Below are 20840 nucleotides of genomic sequence, written 5' to 3' on the forward strand. Positions count from 1 at the left end.
CAGGGCCCTGTCCTTGGGGAGGCTGTTCTGCCTCCTTATCCCATGACCCTACCCTCTCTACTTTATTCCACTCCTACATTCCCAGGGACTTCTCTTCTCAGCTGAAATGGCCTCCCCTGGAAATGCTGGTCCAGGAAACAGGATGTTAATGAGTCCTCTTGGGCATGTTTCCTGGCCTGGTATCCCTGCCCTGTTCTCTTGCTAAATGAGTTCAGACGCTCCACGGTTCTATCCTACCCTAAGGAGGCACTGATGGCTCATTTCTATGGACTGCTGACTGCATAGACCAGGAAGCAAGGGTCCTTTTCATGATCAGGGCTCTGCCCCACATCTTAAGGTGGGTTTTGTGTCAGTGTAGGATACTCCTTCCACATCCTTCCTCACCCACCACCTCCAACGCTTCCTTTATGATCCTCTTAACATGACTACTTCCAGTCCTTAGGACTGTGCCCTGTGGAGCCTATAGTTATGAGATCTTCCCTTCATTTACCTTTGGCTTTCCAATTTGGCCTTTGTGTGGAAATGTAAGTCTTGGTGTTATTGTTGTCTGCCACCAGTGATACTTGAAAAGAGAGTGAACCAGGTTGTAAGCATTGAGCAGGGAAAATAAAAAGAAAGTTCTTAATGAAATAAACAAAAAGTGGTGAAATATTGTTAAGAGGAGGCCATACGAATGAGAACAAGCTCAGAAATAGCAGCATTGTCCACAATAGCTAAATTGTGGAAGGAGCCGAGATGCCCTTCAACATACGAATGAATAGAGAAGATGTGGTCCATATATACAATGGAATATTACTCAGCCATCAGAAAGAACGATTACACAACATTTGCAGCAACATGGACAGGACTGGAGGAGATTATGCTAAGTGAAATAAATCAAGCAGAGAAAGACAATTATCATATGGTTTCAGTCATTTATGGAACATAAGAAATAGCAGAGAGATCTGTAGGAGAAGGAAGGGAAGAATGAAGGGGGGGGTAAACAGAAGGGGGAATGAACCACGAGAGACTATGGACTCTGAGAAACAAACTGAGGGCTTCAGAGGGGAGGGGGTGGGGGATTGGGATAGGCTGGTGACGGGTATTAAGGAGGGCACATATTGCATGGAGCACTGGGTGTTATACACAAACAATGAATCATGGAACATTACATCAAAAACTAAGGATGTACTGTATGGTGACTAACATAATAGAAAATTAAAAAAAAAAAGAAAGAAAGAAAGAAAAGAAAGAAATCCTGCCTAGGCTCTAGGCCCAGCCATTGGTAGCTGCCTGTCTTTTAGCAGGTCATTTTACCATTCTGTGACTCAGGTTCCTTACCTACAGAGGGAGGAATGAATAACTCTCCTACCTACCTCACAGGAATGTTGTGAAGGCCAAATGAACAGATGAATGTAAAAACGCTTTCAGACATAGAAGGCACTGTGTTGTGACAGTAATGGGGAAGAAGACCCTGAGGCACATTAGCGCTGCTGTGTGCTAGGTCCAACAGCCCGCTGATGGTGCAAGAGACATTTAAGGAAGGACAAGGAAGAGAAGGTGGCGTTGCTTGTAGAAGTGATGATACAGTGGTGGGATTAACACTCTGCCTCCTAAAGATATGATGTAAATGAGGTGCTGTGTATGCCAACTTCCCACCATCTTTTGTGTTTCTGTTAAGTGATTTAATCCTGGTGTGGACAAATAAAGTTTTTACTTGTATTAAAAAAAAAAAGAAATACACACAGTACTGAACCTGCAGAATGTCAATGTTAATTAAAATCTTTAATTTCTCCCAGAGATAAGTAAAGACAGATTATAATGGTCTTTTCCTGGCAGTAATACGATGAGAGAAATACCATCAAAAGCAGTGAGGGAATATAACTGTACACTTGGAATTCTATGTACAGATAAATCATAATTAAAGAGAGAAGACAAATTAAAAACAAAACAAAAAAATTCATTCCCAAAGACCCACCCCAATAAAATATGTAATTTCAGCAAGAAGAAAAGTGATGCCTAGGGAATTCTATAATACGGAGTGCAATGGTAAACACAGAAGTTCACTAAATGAGTTGGTAAACTTCATTAATTGAAAATATATATATATATATATATATATACATATAAATATATATATTTAAAACACTGATGAAAGGAATTGAAGATGGCACAAACAAATGGGAAGACATTCCATGCTCATGGATTGGAAGAACAAATATTGTTAAAATGTCTATACTATACCCAAAACGAGCTACACATTTTTAATGCAATCCCTACCAAAATACTAACAGCATTTTTCACAGAGCTAGAACAAACAATCCTAAAATTAGTGTGGAATTACAAAAGGTGCTGAATAGCCAAAACAGTCTTGAAAAAGAAAAGCAAAGCTGGACTTGAAGTTATATCATAAAACTGTAATGATCAAAACAATATGGTACTGGCACAAAAACTGACATATAGATCTATAGAACAGAATAGAAAACCCAGAAATGGACCCACAACTATATGGCCAATTAATCTTTGAGAAAGCAAGAAAGGATATCCAACGGGAAAAGGACAGTCTATTGAACAAATAGTGTTGCAAAAACTGGACAGCAATATGCAAAGAAAGAAACTGGACTACTTTCTTCCACCACACACAAAAAGAACAAAATGGATTAAAGACCTGAGTGTGAGACAGGAAACCATAAAAATCCTAGAGGAGAACACAGGCAGTAACCTTGATGACATCGGCTGTAGCAACTTCTTTCTAGGTATGTCTTCTGAGGCAAGGGAAACAAAAGCAAAAATAAACTATCGGGCTTCATCAAAGTATTTCTATACAGCAAAGGAAGCAATCAACAGAACTAAAAGGCGACCTATGGAATGGGAGAAGATATTTGCTAATGACATATCTGATAAAGGCTTAGTATCCAATATATTAAAATAGTAAAATTAAAAGTCTTGACATAAATAACAAGGTGGAAGTGGGATTTTTCTATGGGTACTTAAAGGAAGGTACAGAAGCAGAATATTAAAAACCTCACTCATTTACATAAAATTATCATTTCCTATTTTAAAATTTTTTATTGAAGTAAAATTTGTATCCAGTGAAATTCACCTTTTTTAGTACACAGTTCTGCAAATTTTGACAACTTTGTATAGTTATGTAGCCGCTACCAAAATCAAGATACCAAATTTCATCAGCCCCTAAATTCTCACCAAGTGCTCACCTAAGGCAGGCTAGCTATCTGATTTGTTGACTGTCACCAGTGTTTGGTCTTTTCCACAATGTCATGAAAAATGGTATCAGACATTTTGAGTCTAGCTTCTTCCACTTAGCATAATATGCTTGAGATTCATCCATATTCCTGTATTAGTAGTTTATTCCCACCATTCCCATTTATTTGAGTAGTATACAATTGTATGAATGTATCATTGTTTGTTAATCCATTCACCAGTTGAAGAACATTTGTGATGTTTCCACTTTTGTTAGTTATAAAAAAAATTATAAACATCCATGGAAAGATTTTCGAATGAGTACAAATTGTCAGTTCACTGGGGTAAATACCTCAGAGTCAACTTTCTCAGTTGTATATGTGCATGCTTAAGTTTATAAGAAACTGGCAAACTGTTTACCACAGTGACTGAACCATTTTGCATTACCAATTCTATTCTAATTTTACATTTTATTAAGCTGTAAAATACATGCTCTTTAAATTTTTATTCAAAATGAATGAACTATTTTTCCTGAGGCCTCAAATTGCAAGTCTTCCCAATTAGCATTTAAGGAGAAAAAAAGGAGTTTGGAGAAGTGAGCAGGATGATTTATGCAAGTTAAGAAGGAAGTGCGATTCAAGACAGAATGTCATCTAGGGAAATACACACACACACACACAGAGATAGAGAATAAAAACATTAATGACAATTAAGTCCTGTTTAGTTAGCACTGTTGGAAATATTCTTACAAAATTACTTAAAAATTTTTGAGATATGAGGATTACAAAAATTTATTGTATCCCATTGTAATATAGTTTTTAATCTCTAAGCCCTTTCACAATCATTGGTCCTCATAGGTAAAGATATTAAAATTTACATTTATCATTTTATAAAATATGCAAACTTTTTTTTTTGTCAGACAACTGAGTCATAAACCCCTGCGTTGTTGACAAGCACAACTGCATTGCAGGGGTTGAGGGGTGGACAGGCACGATGGGGGGACCCTGATTACCATGGCATGAGTCATGAATGGTAGAAAAGAATGTGGAAACCATGGGTATACACATGTCTCTCAAGATGATTTTCTCTAAGAAATGGAGTATACCTGGAGGGGGAATATGGTTCAAGGAAAAGTACTTTAAGATGGGAGACACCTGTGCATGTCTGTAACCTATGGCAAATGTTCCAACAGAGATGGAGATGATCCAGTGGAGAACAAGTAATTCCAGGACCAATTTCTCTGAGTAGTAAGAGAGCTAGGTATCAAAAGCACTATTGGAAGATCTGGCCTTAAAATGGATTCTTTTAAAAGACAAAAAGCTATGTGCAGATGTGCTGGTAAATTTGGTAGTGGAAGATGAGGAAGTCCTGTATGACTCCTCTTTTTCTCAAGGTTGTATGATACAAAGTCATAAGCTGAGAGTGAGGTGTGAAATGGTATTTTCAGAGAACAACAGATTGAATTAGGGTGGTGTGATGGGATGGTAAGACTGTATCGCAAAAAGTCAAAATTTCCACATCAATTTAAGTTAAATACAATTGCAATGAATATACCAATATTTTGGGGGACATATAGCTGATGATTCAAAAGTTAACCAGGAAGATTAAATAGATAATAAAACTTCAGGAAAAGTTAGTGAGGAAAAATGAGGGAGGAAAGTCTTAATAGACCACTGGAACTAGAGAACTAGCCCAGAGATACTCTTTATTGTTATATTTATAAGAAGATAGCATATAGCCAAGCAATTGTAAAAAAAAAAAATAATAATGATAAATTAATAGGAAAATCAGCTATTTGGAAACACAATTAACTTAAAGCCTCACCCTACTTCATGTACCAAAATAAATTGCACAAAAATTAAAGACTTAAATATCACTTATGAAATCATTAAGGAAATCTAAAAGAAATATATGTTAATATTTTCTGAATTAAGAATGAGAATTAGAAGGGTACAATCTTCTGAAGAATACAAAGGAAAAAGATGGATATATACCAACTGTGTAAATACTCTAACACTTCCCTAGCCCACAAATCCTATCATGTATCTAAATGAGAAACTGAAAACAAATGTTGCCACATATAATACTATCAAATTGTTCATAATCTTCTTCTATAAAGAACTACAAAAAAATCATTAGGATAAAATCAAATAAGTAATATCAAGGAAAACATCTGTTACATCTCTTTCGTGTTTACTGAATTGGCAAAAAGAATTCATATGATAAGACAGCACTAGAAAGACTATAGAAAGGCAGGCACTCCTGCAGAATGCTAGCCAGAATGCAAAGTGTTTCTAACTTTCTGAAAAGCAATTTGGCTCTTTGCAATAGTAATTTTAAATAGTATCTTTGCCATTTGTCAGTAATTTCACTCCTAGAAATTTGACCTAAAATCAAACCCTCACAAGAAAATTTGGGGAACCAAAACTAAATGTAAGCAATTTCCTAACTATATTAAAGATTTATTTATATGATGGAATATTATGTAGCCATTTAAAATTGAGTTTTTTCAAGACTACCTACTATTTATTGTCTTAAGCACTATTTGCCAGGCTCTGCTCTCAGTGCCTGATATTTATTATCTTATTCAATCATCCTAAAAACATCATGAGATCATCATGAGTCCTATTATTATCACCACTTTTAAGATAAGCAAACTGAGGCACAAAGAGCTTAATTTAATATCCCCAGATGCACAAATAATAAAGGGAGACCGGAGATCACTCTCACATACTCTGACCCATTCCCTCTCTGTCACTCACTCCCTACTCGTACACTATAACGTTCCCCCCAACAAGGAATAAAGTTCACTAAATTTTATATTACAGACATGTACAAACATGTACACGATTAAAGCCATCATGTACAGTAACAAGTAAAATACATATATGGATAACAAAAAAATGAAAGGACAACGTTACAGGTAATTTTAGCTTCATTCTAAATTTCTGAATTTTCTGTTCTTATAATGAACCTGGTTTAGTTTTATAAATTAGCTTTAGCTCTTATGATTCAGCTTTACATATTAAGCAATTGAAGATTTTCCTATAAAGACAAAAAAAAGTATTTCTGAATTTTCACAAAGCATTAACTTAAAAAAAAAAATCCAACCATGTGAGCCAGGGTATTTAAAAACTTCTTAATTAAACACATTTCAGTTCCCACCTTTTGTTAATAATCTTCCCACACCAGTATCAAACGACAAAATAAAGCATATATAAGCTAGCTAGAAAATCAATATACATATTTTATCCCTCCTTTCCTACGGACACAGACATATACATACAGTCACCTCAAGAATATGAGCTCCTCGCATTGTTTTGATGTTTCAAAACATGTCTGTACACATGTAAAGTCACATTTTTTAAAAATTCAAGTAATATATACAACAGATGTCTCTGTTATTGTATTTCTACCTTGCATCAAAGCTGGTACTTTCACATTCTATTTTACTCATTTTTCTTTTTTCTTTTAATTTTAGTTTTCGACAGTATAGAAATGCCCCACTTACTTCATCCACTATCTCAACATAGGTATTATCTTTATTTACAATCTATTCGATGTGGACTACTTCTTAAGTCTTGAGTACAAATGCAGTTACAAATCTATTACTCTTTCTAGAAACAAAAGATAAAATGAACTTGTGGGACTTCATCAAGATAAAAAGCTTCGGGGCGCCTGGGTGGCTCAGTTGTTAAGCATCTGCCTTCGGCTCAGGGTGTGATCCCGGCGTTCTGGGATTGAGCCCCACATCAGGCTCCTCCACGGGAAGCCTGCATCTTCCTCTCCCACTCCCCCTGCTTGTGTTCCCTCTCTCGCCAGCTGTCCCTATCTCTGTCAAATGAATAAATAAAAAATCTTTAAGAAAAAAAAAAGATAAAAAGCTTCTGCACAGCCAAGGAAACAGTCAAAAAAACTAAGAGGCAGCCCACGGAATGGGAGAATATATTTGCAAATGACACTACAGATAAAAGACTGGTATCCAAGATCTACAAAGAACTTCTCAAACTCAATACATGAGAAAAAAATAAACAAATCAAAAAATGGGCAGAAGATATGAACAGACACTTTTTCAATGAAGACATACAAATGGCTAATAGACACATGAAAAAATGTTCAAAATCATTAGCCATCAGGGAAATTCAAATCAAAAGCACACTAAGATACCACCTTACACCGGTTAGAATGACAAAGATAGACAAGGCAAGAAACAACAATTGTTGGAGAGGATGTGAAGAAAGGGGATCCCTCCTACATTGTTGGTGGGAATGCAAGTTGGTACGGCCACTCTGGAAAACACTGTGGAGGTCCCTTAAAAAGTTAAAAATTGAGCTACCCTATGACCCAGCCATTGCAATACTGGGTATTTACCCCAAAGATACAGACGTAGTGAAGAGAAGGGCCATATGCACCCCAATGTTCATAGCAGCATTGTCCACAATAGCCAAAGCGTGGAAGGAACCGAGATGCCCTTCAACAGATGACTGGATTAAGAAGTTGTGGTCCATATATACAATGGAATATTACTCAGCTATCAGAAAGAACGAATTCTCGGGGCGCCTGGGTAGCGCAGTCATTAAAGCGTCTGCCTTTGGCTCAGGGCGTGATCCCGGCGTACCAGGATCGAGTCCCACATCGGGCTCCTCTGCTATGAGCCTGCTTCTTCCTCTCCCACTCCCCCTGCTGTGTTCCCTTTCTCACTGGCTGTCTCTCTGTCACATAAATAAATAAAATCTTTAAAAAAAAAAAAAAAGAACGAATTCTCAACATTTGCTGCAACATGGACGGCACTGGAGGAGATAATGCTAAGTGAAATAAGTCAAGCAGAGAAAGACAATTATCATATGATTTCTCTCATCTATGGAACATAAGAACTAGGAAGATCGGTAGGGGAAGAAAGGGATAAAGAAAGGGGGGTAATCAGAAGGGGCAATGAAGCATGAGAGACTAAGGACTATGAGAGACAAACTGAGGGCCTCAGAGGGGTGGGGGGTGGGGGAATGGGACAGACTGGTGATGGGTAGTAAGGAGGGCACGTATTGCATGGTGCACTGGATGATATATGCAACTAATGAATCATCGAACTTTACATCAGAAACCGGGGATGTACTGTATGGTGACTAACATAATATTATTAAAAATTTTTTTTAAATAAATAAACAAATCTATTACTCTTTCTAATATAATTGCTTGAAAAACCATCTGCCTAATAAACAAAAAGGTCAATTTACCTTCTGACCATACTTTCCTCTTTAACTGTCTAAGAGAGCAGTCCTCCTCTGATATTTAGAGGCCACTGGAGTTTGGTAACCCTAAAACTAATGCTGTTTCTCACTGCTGCATATTGAAACTGAAACTTGGTCTACTTGCTAATCATGTCAGGATGGTGCCCTACCATGGAGTGAGTCTATGATACCCCTTCCATGCTATCCTTCTTCTAGTGCCTTTTACAATATGGGCTTCCAAGGTCAAGGTGACATGTCCCATGTGAGTACAGCTTAAGATCTCAATGCTCACAACTACACTGAAATAGAAATTTTGAGTGTTTGTATCTCCTCAGAGTACCTTATATAGACCAGTTGTGTACCACTTTTGATTGGCAGAAGACATGGTGAGAGACAAGCCATAATCCTCCTTAGATTGTGAAGTGTGTTGGCAATATATATTTTCCTAGGACCCTCCTCAAGGCCCCCATGACCTCCTTATTCCTCAGGCTGTAAATAAGGGGGTTCAGAGCTGGAGTGACAACCGTGTAGAAAACAGAGATGATGTTGTCTTGCCTGGGGCTGTGGAGTGAACTGGGCAGGACATACATGAATGTGGCAGCTCCATAGAACATCCCAACCACTGTCAGGTGGGAAGAGCAGGTGACTAGGGCTTTCTGCTTCCCCTCACTTGAGGGCATTCGAAGCACAGTACACAGGATTAGTGCATAGGAGGCAATGATGGCAGAAAGAGGAAGAAAAAGGAAAGTCACTCCTGTCACATACACCAAGAGTTCATATCTGGAGGTATCCGCACAGGCCAACTTCAGCAAAGGTGGGATCTCACAGAGCAGGTGCCTGATCTTCCGGGACATGCAGAAGGGATAGTGCATCGTATACAAGGTATGTCCTAGAGCATTCAGAGATGCCAGTAGCCAGGCTGTGGCCACCATGAGCCAGCTGACCCTTGGCCTCATGAAGACCACATAGTTCAGAGGATGACAAATGGCCAGATATCTATCATAGGCCATGAAGGCCAATAGCAGATCCTCTGCACCACCCAGCATCAGTGCCAGAAACATCTGAAGGGCACAGCCCCCAAAGGAGATGGTGTTTTCACTGTGCAGAAAACTCATGAGGGCCTTGGGAGTGACAACAGACGTGAAGAGAAGGTCCATGAGTGAGAGCTGCCCGAGCAGGAAGTACATGGGCACGTGGAGCCGGGAATCCATTGTGATGACCAAGAGCAGCAGGCCATTGCTGGTCAGGGCCAACATGTACAGGACTGTGATTGTGGCACAGAGCAGTTCAGGAGACCCACTGTCATTCAGAATCCCCATCAATATAAAGCCACTGCCCAAGGTGGAATTCCCGTACTCCATTCTGTGTTGTTTCTTTAGTTGCCTAGAACCAAACACATTCTCAGTGAATTTTTGCTAAGGTGGTCCCTAGTTTGTAACATCACAGGCTCCTAGTGATGGCCAACATGAGTCCAATGAGGCAATGTCTTTCCTACTGGAAATGGACTTTACCTTTTCATCTCTCAGTTTCTGACACTTTTGGTTGTACCTTGATGAAAGAACCATCTGAATGGAGAGCAGGCACCACAGTAATAGCTAAACATTAAGACGTCACTACACGAAAATATTATTCAGGACATCAAACCTGGACATGTATCTTTCCAGAATGATTAAGTCATCTCTCTCGCACTAGAAAGTAATATCTCAGAACCCAAGCCCTTGGTTATTTTTGTACCTATGTTGTAAGTATAATGCTTGTCTAACGATTTAAATATCCCGTTAGTGCCCTAACAGACCTGTGCTGAATATAAAATTCTAAAGCAGGTACAGAAGTGTGATTTCAACCGAGCACTTCCACTTCATTTTCCATACAATTTATGCCCACATTTGTTTGAAGGCTATAGATGTAAGCCTCGCAGGAAGAGCTAAAATATGTCCACCTTAGTCACGTCTCTGGACCAGCTCCATACTCTCCATGTGTCTGAGAGAGAGGGGATTCTAGACTGTCTGACACTAGGGGGTGGAGTGTTTGACATGGTGTCACTTTTATGAGCTAAACCTTTAGGATCAATGACAACATAGGTGTTTCTTTACAGGTTACGCAAACACGTGAGCCTGGGAGAACTCAAAGATCTGATAACTGACGATGTCCTGCCCAGGAAGATCAGAGTGTTTGTGTTTGGGAGAAAGGGTGAAAGGTGCTGGCAACAAAAGAGCATGTGTTGTATGTTGTAATCAGGCTCAATAATCCTCTATTCCCTCTATTGCACCTGACCCAGATCCCCACTCTCCCTCCTGCAGGGCCAGAGTATCTACACTGGATTGAAGGGCCACAGGGATAGGGAGGATGAATTCCTGTTCTGGAAAGCTGCTGTTAGGGTATGACACCCAACCCCAGAGAAAAGTCAGAAGAGAATGGGACTTGGGATTGACAAGCATCAAGGTCATGCATCATGGGAACTAGGCAGATAATCCAATTCTGATCCTGTGTCAAAGAATCTGTAAGTGAAGCATCTTTCTCTAAATCCTTACTCTATATTGTGGCTTCTATATTTGGACATTTCACTGGTTCTTCTACTGGTCTCTCCTGGGTTCACAGGGTTTTAATGGTAGAAAGGTATTACAGCATATGACAGGCATATCATTGGTTCTTAGGTGGCCCTTTGATTTGGAGGCATTTGTCACCAGATAGGTGCAAAAGTCCCATATCAGAGGCCAGCAAAGCCTGGGCTCTAAGGACAGGTACCGATACTCCCACCAGGAAGCAGACACTCAGACCTGGGATGTGGCACAGACTCTTTCTTCATTTTCATGGATTTTTTTCTTCATGTTTAGAAAACCAAGAATAGAGGTCATTAGGATGGGGTACAGAGCCCAAAGCACTAGGGAATCTGGAAAACAGAGTAGCTTAAGTTCTTAGGGTCTGCTTTGGGCTCTGTTCCTCAACTCAACAAATCTAGCGGCTGCACAATTCCCTGAAAGAGAGATAAAGTCTTTACCTCAGGTATTGAGAAGCCAAGCTGCCCAACCAGGCAAACTGCCGTGGGGGGTGTTTGAGAGTCAAGGATTTTCCTGTAGAAATGGGGGAAGCATAAGCTTTTCCAGCAGTGTCCAACTGCTTTAAATTTTGCTAAGTTGTGTTAAGAGTATGAGAAGTCTGACCAAGATAGGTGTCAGGGCCGCTTTTGGTCCTTCTATTCCTCTACAGTTCTGCTCCGGAGATGAAATAGAGACAGAGGGCTAATACAGTCCTTGGGTAGTTTCTGTGGAGCTCTACTTCAGAGATGGATTTCCTGTTCTCACACCTATGGAGAATTAGGAGAAACTGCTTCTATCTCTCAGGTCCCCAGGTTGAGAACCCATCCAGCTCTGGAGAAATTGTCAGACTGAGTTCTTGGGTCCAGGTGCGCAGACTGTCATTTACTCTTGCTAGGGTCTGGGAGCAAAGATGAAAGCAGCAGGAATCTGGAGGAAGTAGATATTGGAAGAGCTGCCCAAGGGAGACCGTGCTGTGCGTGGCTTCACTGTCCCTGGGGAGAACAGTGAGCCAGGGCCCTGTCCTTGGGGAGGCTGTTCTGCCTCCTTATCCCATGACCCTACCCTCTCTACTTTATTCCACTCCTACATTCCCAGGGACTTCTCTTCTCAGCTGAAATGGCCTCCCCTGGAAATGCTGGTCCAGGAAACAGGATGTTAATGAGTCCTCTTGGGCATGTTTCCTGGCCTGGTATCCCTGCCCTGTTCTCTTGCTAAATGAGTTCAGACGCTCCACGGTTCTATCCTACCCTAAGGAGGCACTGATGGCTCATTTCTATGGACTGCTGACTGCATAGACCAGGAAGCAAGGGTCCTTTTCATGATCAGGGCTCTGCCCCACATCTTAAGGTGGGTTTTGTGTCAGCCATAGGACACTCCCAGAGTGCCTTCTGTGGAGGAGTTGACCTTGTAGTTATTACCAATATTCTATTTCCTCATGTTCATTCCCTGTCCTGTTTGCTCTCTCATTTACATGGTCTTCTTGTGTTATAAGCTCTCCCTCCAACCTCATTCAGCCTCCAAATATAATAAAGATTTCCCTGTTCAAACAAACAATATTTCAGTCTTTCTTTCCTTTTGGACTATATCTCTAAATCCCCTCCAGTTTTGCCACAAACTTTTTCAAAAGGCATTTATAAAACTGGATCTTCTTCTACTCTCAATTGCTCATTTTTTGTATGTGAAGATAACACTTGCCACCTGCTACATTAGAGAACCCAGAAATAACAGTATCATAACCTAATCGGAGAACCCCAAATAATAGTAGGATAACCCAATAAAATTGTATTTCTCACTCTTTAACAGTTCAGTGCAGATTTCTTGTTTAGAGAGTTGTCCTTAACTGTTCTCCTGTATGGGGTGGTGTGGGGACTCAGGGTGTTTCCATTGGTGGAGCCAATCAACATTTTCAATAGGTGATTTCCAGGTTGACAAATATCCTCTCCATTCTGGGTAGTCTGAAAGGAAAGAGATCCTATTGCATCGCGTGTAGGTGCTTTTTCTGGCTCAGACTTCACTTCATGGCACACTTTGTGGCACACTTCATTTCATTACACTCCTCAGCCCATTTGTTTCACCTCCTGCCATGTACCCTACATGAGCTGAAGTGACATATTTTGTATCGAGATCTCCAAAGTCCTCTTTGCAAAATCCAGTAGTATGTATTATTTTGTGTTACTGGGTTTGTTTTAAACTCTCTAAATTCCCATATTCCTCCTTATTCTGGTGCAAAAAGACTAAAGCTTTGTCTGTTCCATATTAACATGAATAATTTCTTTTTCCTTCTGATCTCTGGGTTAATCTGGTAGCATACTACACTAATATATAAGTCCAGAAGGACAGGAACTAGGCCTGTTTTGTTCCCAATCACATTTCTAGCTTCTAGCCTGGTAACTGCACAGGGTTGGTACCCAATAAATGTTTGCTAAATTAATAAATGAGTGAATGAATGAGTGTCCACCACAGTTGCTCTCAAATTCCAACTAAAATATACATGAAAATGTCTATACAGGTCCTCTGCCCATTTTTTTAACCAGATTGTTTGGGGTTTTTTTTTTTTTTTTTGGTGTTGAGCTGTAAAAATTCTTTATATATTTTTTATATTAACCCCCTGTTGAATATATCATTTGCAAGTATCTTCTCCCATTCACTAGGTTGCCTTTTGTTTTGTTGATGGTGTCTGCCATGGTGCAGAAGCTTTTTATTTTGGTGTAGTCCCAATAGTTTATTTTTGCTTTTGTTTCCTTGTCTGAGGAGACATATCCATAAGCATGTTGCTAAGGCTGATGTCTGAGAAATTACTGCCTATGTTTCTTTTAGGAGTTTTATGGTCAGGTCTCACATTTAGGTCTCTAATCCATTTTGAGTGTATTTCTGTGTTCAGTATAAGAAAGTGGTACAGTTTCATTCTTTTGCATCTAGCTGTCCAGTTTTCCCAGCACCATTAAATGAAAAGATTGGCTTTTCCCCATTGTATATTCATGCCTCTTTTGTCATAGATTAATCAAGTGGGTTTATTTCTGGGTTTCTATTCTATTTCATTGATCTATATGTCTATTTTTGTGCCAGAACCATACTGTTACTGTTACTATGACTTTGTAGTATATCTTGAAATCAAGGATTGTGATACCTCCAGCTTTGCTTGACATTTTCCAAAGAAGACATACAGAGAGCCAACAGACACATGAAAAGATAGTCAATGGGATAGGCTGGTGATGGGTATTAAGGAGGGCACGTATTGCATGGTGCACTGGGTGTTATATGCAAGTAATGAATCATGGAACTTTACATCAAAAACTAGGGATGTACTGTATGGTAACTAGCATAATATAATAAAAAATATTATTAAAAAAAAGATAGTCAATATCACAAATTATCAGGGAAATGCAAATCAAAACCACAAAAACATATCACCTCACACTAATCAGAATGCCTAGTATCAAAACAGTAAGAAATAACAAGTGTTGGTGAGGATGTGGAGAAAAGGGAACCCTCATACACTATTGGTGGGAATATAACTAGGTGCAACCACTATGGAAAACAGTGTGGAGGTTTCTCAAAAAATTAAAAATAGAAATACCATATGATCCAGTAATTCCAGTAGGGGTATTTACCCAAATAAATGAAAACACTAACTTGAAAGACATATATGTTTCTTTGTTTATTGCAACATTATTTACAATAGCTAAGATAATGGAAGCAACCCAAGTATCCATCCGTAGATGAATGGATAAAAAAAGATTTGATATGTATATCTAATAAAATATTCAGCCATAAAAAAGAATATCTTGCCATTTGCAACATGGATGGACCTAGAGGGTATTGTGCTAAGTGAAATGTGTCAGACAGAAAAAGACAAATACCATATGATTTCACTTGTATGTAGAATCTAAAAAGCAAAACGGATGAACAAACAAACAAAAAAACAGATCCATAAATATAGAGAACAAACTGACGGTTGCTAGAGGAGAGGGGAGTTTGGGAATGGGAAAATAGGTGAAGGGGATTAAGAGGTACAAACTTTCAGTTGTAAAATAAGTAAGTCAGGGAGATGAAAAGTACAGCATAGGAAACATAGTCAATAATATTTTAGTAACATTGTATGGTAATGGATGGTCTCTATACTTATTGTGGTGAGTACTGAACAATGTATAGAATTTTTGGATCACTATGCTGTATACTCAAAACTAATATAACATCAAATGTCAACTGTACTTGAATAATAAATATTTAAAAATTTTAAAATAACAGTAAACAGTAACAATTAACTATAATCCAAATACACAATCTCTACATAGTACCTTTACCTTCTGTAACTGTTGTTAGATTAAATATTTGGTCTGGAAATCAGTAAGTAAGGCAGTAAACAAATATATAAATAAAATAACCCTGAAGATATAAGTATTTTATAAAGCTGACTTCAGGTCATAAACTAAAGATAAGAAAGGTTATAGGATAAGGTTTAGACAAAATGTCCACCAACCCTATCATTTAACAAAGAGTATATTTAAAAAACAAGTTTTACTTCAAATCTGGAAATTTACAATTTGACATACCCAAAGAACTTAGACTGTTTTATTTATGTCTAATTCCGGAATAAAGAGACTCCCCAGACCAGAAAATGGAAAAATATCATCTAATGGTACAGAAGCTAGTGCAAGTCAGAGCTTTTCCTAGTTTTTCCCCCTTCTTCTACTTCCTTCATTCAGATACCCAGAGTACACAGTTTTCAATTAACATCAAAGGACTAGGAGATAGCATGCCCAGTCTGAGACAATTTGTAGCAAGGGAAACATAATTATAAACAATGAGTGCGTTTTAATTTAGGGTCCCTCAGAAGTTGACCCTGAGCAAGGATTTGAATGAAAAAGAGTTTATTTAGGAAGTGATTCAGCAAAAATTAGCAGAATGGGGAAGTGGAACAGAAAAGCAAAAGAGCAAATAAAGGTTGTATCATCAAACAAGTTACTGTGGGCAACTGGATCTTAATCCTCCTGGGGAACTCTGAGAAAGAGATTAGAACATGTACCTCAGAGGTGTATCACACCTAGGGTGGGAGGGACCTGGGGTATTTGTACTCCAGCTCTCATCAGTCATCAATTAAGATCTGGTTGCTGCAGGGGACCTTAATTCCCTGGGCCATTCTGGCCTTCTGGGCATGTGAGCAGAACTGATAGTATCAGCCAAAGAAAGTCTGGATTCAAAAGATGCAGATAATGGCACTTGGAAGTCAAGCTGTCCTGAAATGATAAGGGTCAAAAGAATATGTGGAGGGCATTGCCCTAATTGCTATATTGTAAGACAGTAATGTTTAAGATAAATAAGTGCTCAGGAATATAGTCTTAAATTTACTAGAATGTACAAAATGATGAAGAGATTTAAAAATGGTTGAATGATGAGTGTAATGGAGAATAAATAAATATAACATATGGTATATGATTTTTAAATTGTACTACTGACTTAATTTCCTAGAATTTCAGGTAGATATTGCATCTACACTAATGTAATGGAATAGAAATATTATTGGAAATCCAAAAATAAGACAGTATTTGCCATGTACCTCCAAATTCTAAACATGAGAGAGGACTCACATGGAGATGATCAATAGAGGATATAGGCATTAAACCATAAACACTTGTAGGGTATAAAAGAAAGATAGTTGAAAGCTGGTGGAGAGGAATACCCGGAAGATAAGTTTCAGGGCAGTCTTTTACTCCTCCTTCCATGAGAAAATAAGGTGCTTCCCCTCACCTTAAGTGACAAGAGCTTCAAAAGTACTACTGGAGTACTTCATGTGTCTTATCTGGAATTTGATGAATGTTATAAGAAGTACTTCTTCACAAATAAAAAATCTAAAGGTCAATTATGGACTTCCATAATCTCCCTAGTTGAAGAGAAGAGACAGCATTCCACACTCCAAATTTAACAAAATAGAATCAAGCATGACTCCAATTAACCATATGTGAATATGGAAGAGAATTAGCCCAGACTCTTTGTAAAGGTGACTCAGGGCAATAGAACCACCTGAGAGGTTTAGATGACCTCCCAACAGAGGGGTACACTATTAAGGGGGAGTCATATGTGACCAGCTAAAAGAAGGCCTTTAAAAAGGTGATTAAGTTAATTTTGGTCATTATGGTGGGCCCTAGTTTAATCTGAGTGGTATCCTTATAAGAAAAGGAAATTTAGACACACAAAGAGATATATGGGGTACATGCACATGGAGGAAAGGCCCCGTGAGGACACAGAGAGAAGGTGGCCATATGTAAACCAAGTAGAGAGGACTCAGAAGAAACCAAACCTGCCAATAACTTGACCTTGGACTTGTCTTTTCTTTCTCTTTTCTCTCTTTTCTTTCTCTTTTCCTTCTTTCCACCCCCCCCCCTCCATTTGGCAATCTCACCCCAATTCAGTGATTAATTTTTCCTATCCAAAATATTTCCAGTGGGTGTTCACACCAGCCACTTTCAGTACCAAATCTTATAATAATATTTTGTAGCTCTTGTCCCTATCAGCAAACCCAAAAGTTTGTATAATTGGTTTTAATATTATGCTATTGTCCTCCAATCTTCTTGGGCTGACAGCTCTCTATAGCTCCATACCCACTAGAAAGATTAGCAGCAATTCTATTCAAATTCCTTTCACTGGGGGTTTGGTGAAATGTATAAAAAAAACCCCATTCAAAGCAATGAGACTTATTCAAGTTCTTCGTGTATATGAAGCAATTTTAATTTTTATTACCTCACCACCACTGCACGCTTTCTTGAGAAAAAGAAAGAAAGAAAGAAAGAAAGAAAGAAAGAAAGAAAGGGAGAAGGAAGGAAGGAAGGAAGGAAGAGAGAGAGAGAAAGAAAGAAAAAGAAAGAGAAAGAAAGAAAGAAAGAAAGAAAGAAAGAAAGAAAGAAAGAAAGAAAGAAAGAAAGAATTCTGAAAGGATAAGATTGAAATGTTGGCAGGACTTATTTCTGGAGGGGGAATCATATGTGATTTTGTTTTTTTAAATACTTCTCACATTATTCCTTCCCTATCAGAAAAGGACACATTTAATTTTATTTTCTGAGGTTGAATTCACCTGTTCTCTCTACTCCCTCAAAAACAAAGAATGATAAACTTGAAAGCACTCTCACACTTATTGGTATAAGACATTGCAGACAGCTACAAAGATGAGGAGGGTATGTGTAGTGATCCGAAGGGGCACCTGCACCTCAATGTTTATAGCAGCAAAGTCCCCAATAGCCAAACTATGGAAAGAGCCCAAATGTCCATCGACAGATGAATGGATAAAGAAGATGTGGCATATATATATATATATATATATATATGCATGCTAGAATATTACACAGCCATCACAAAAATGAAATCCTGACATTTGCAGTGACATGGATGGAACTAGAGAGTATCATGCTAAGCAAAATAAGTCAATCAAAGAAAGACAATTATCATATGATCTCACTGATATGTGGAATTTGAGAAACAAGGCAGAAGATCATAGGGGAAGAGAGGAAAAAATGAAACAAGACAAAACCAGAGAGGGAGACAAATAATAAGAGACTCAATCTCAGGAAACAAACAGGGTTGCCAGAGGGGAGTGATGGGGGGATGGGGTGGCTGGGTGATGGACACTGGGGATGGCATGTGTTGTGGTGAGCATGGTGTGTTGTATAAGACTGATGAATCATAGGCCTGTACCCCTGAAACAAATAATACATTATATATTAATAATAAAAAAACTCCAGAAAAGAAAAAGAGAAGAAGAGGAGGGTATGGAAAACAATTAGGTGACACATGAAATTGGCCTGAGATAAAGTAGTACTTAGTAAAGGGGGGAGAAGGAATCAGATTCAATACTATTGGGAGAGAATTCTACATGGTCAAGCTTACTTGTCACAGACAACAGATACACATACACACACAGACAACTGCACATACTGGCACAGTCTTTCATATCTGCAGGTGCTATGCATAAAATCACCCACCAAAAAATGGAGGAAATAGAAAACAGAAAGAAGAAAGGAATGCTTTAGGAAGGGTCATGATGCAGTGCAGTTAAACTCATTGCAGCAAGGGCTTGAAAGTTGCAGAAACACTATAGTGTTCCATCACTTTTAATTGGAAATAAGGCAACTGGAGGTAGTGCATCTATGGGGAACATTCCATAGATCCCAGAAGACACCCTTATGTCTGAACTGAATGCTGGCTTTTTAACCAGTTACTGTTGATTTAGTCAGGAATGTGGAAACAGAACCTCAGCAAGCCCATAGGTGACGGTATGACAACTTAGGCTTCCCAGTTCACCCAGTTCACCTCACCCTTAGTGGGTGAAGGATGATAGAAATATATTCAAGGAGATTAATCAAATTATTTTTCTTCGTCCAACATTTCAAGGGTAAGTTTACTTTCCCTTCATATATTTCCCTCAGGGAAGAACTGCAGAGAGACCATAAGACAACAAAAGAGTGCAACTCTCCTTAGGACAGAGCATGGCTCTCTCTTGTCCCAAAGGTAATGAAAACTTCTAAGAAGGCATGAAGGTTTATTCATATTGTGATGTTCTGGACACAGTGCTTGCACAAAATAGGCATTTAATGAATATTTGTGGAGGAGAACATCAACTGAGGCATATAAAGTGAGGGGAAGCAAGGATGAGAATAGTAGAGCTATTGTCAATCACAATCTTCCAAGTGCTTAAGAAAAATGTCAGCAATCACTGCCTCTAAAGGTAGACTATCTTCTAACCAGGTTCCTGAGAGCCCCCTTCACATCCTTGTTCCTCAGGCTGTAAATGATGGGGTTCAACATGGAAGTCATAACTGAATAAAACACAGAGATGACCTGATCCTTTTCATTCATTGTCTTGGAATTGGGTCTCATGTAGGCAAATATTCCAGAGCCATAGTAGAGAACCACAACAGTGAGATGGGACCCACAGGTAGAGAAGACCTTGAGCCTCCCTTCCCCTGACTGCATCTGAATCACTGAGGAGATAATATGCCAGTAGGAGACAAGGATGAGGGAGAGAGGTGCCAAGAGGATAATCACACCCATTGAAAATAGGGCCATCTCAGCCTTGTACGTGTCGGCTGAAGCCAGCTTCAGGAGTGCAGGAGGTTCACAAAAATAATGATTAATTACATTCTGACCCTGGTAGGGAAGACACAGTGTAAATGCACTGTCTACTGAACATACAAATGCCCCACTGATCCAAGACACTATGACCAACTGGACACAAACCCTTTGGGTCATGACAGTGGAATAATGCAGGGGCTTGCAGACAGCCACATAGCGATCATAAGACATCACTGCCAGAAGTACGCACTCTGTACACCCTGCAAGAAGGAAGACAATTATCTGTAGCGAGCATCCAGCAAAGGAAATGGTTTTCCTTTTTACAAGGAAGTGGACCAACATCTGAGGAACAATGCTTGTAGAGAAACAGAGGTCAGCAAAGGACAAGTTTTTGAGGAAGAAGTACATGGGAGTGTGAAGTCGAGAGTCAGTCTGAATGAGGATTATTATGAGCAGGTTTCCAAACAGAGAGAGAAGGTAAATGGTCAGGAAAACACAGAAGAGCAAGATCTGGATCTTTGGATCCTGTGAAAGTCCCAGCAAGATAAATTCAGCCACAGAAGTTTGGTTTCCTTCTCCCATTGATGTTTATTCCTGTTTACCTGTCATCAGAAAGAAAATACGTGTATTCTGAACGTTCAATTTTCACAAGCTTTATAAACAAGCTCAATGATAGCGAGTGTACCTTGTTGGACTATTGGCTTTCAGATACTTCCTAGTGCGTGTGCCAGTTAGCATTAGGATGCATATTGTTGTTACATAGTTTTTAAGCACATTTTTCCTTGCTTGATCTATTCGGTAGGCTGAGTAGCACACTCAATACAGCTTCTCAAAT

At 39.0% G+C, this 20840-nt stretch overlaps 2 protein-coding genes across 2 annotated transcripts; both read right to left on the reverse strand.

The window, feature by feature from the left end:
- Positions 1 to 8815: 8815 nt before the first annotated feature.
- Positions 8816 to 9766, reverse strand: LOC123787621 (olfactory receptor 2AG2-like). The gene has a single exon (XM_045790428.2). The coding sequence runs from the start codon at positions 9764 to 9766 to the stop codon at positions 8816 to 8818; it is 951 nt and encodes a 316-aa protein (XP_045646384.2).
- A 9897-nt stretch (positions 9767 to 19663) lies between these two features.
- LOC123782778 (olfactory receptor 2D3-like) lies at positions 19664 to 20614 on the reverse strand. The gene has a single exon (XM_045783086.2). The coding sequence runs from the start codon at positions 20585 to 20587 to the stop codon at positions 19664 to 19666; it is 924 nt and encodes a 307-aa protein (XP_045639042.1). The 5' UTR covers positions 20588 to 20614.
- Positions 20615 to 20840: the final 226 nt, after the last annotated feature.

The sequence above is a fragment of the Ursus americanus genome, chromosome 16 (assembly GCF_024610735.1).
Source record: "Ursus americanus isolate L20-20 chromosome 16, mUrsAme1.1.p, whole genome shotgun sequence".
Classification (NCBI taxonomy): Eukaryota; Metazoa; Chordata; class Mammalia; order Carnivora; family Ursidae; genus Ursus; species Ursus americanus.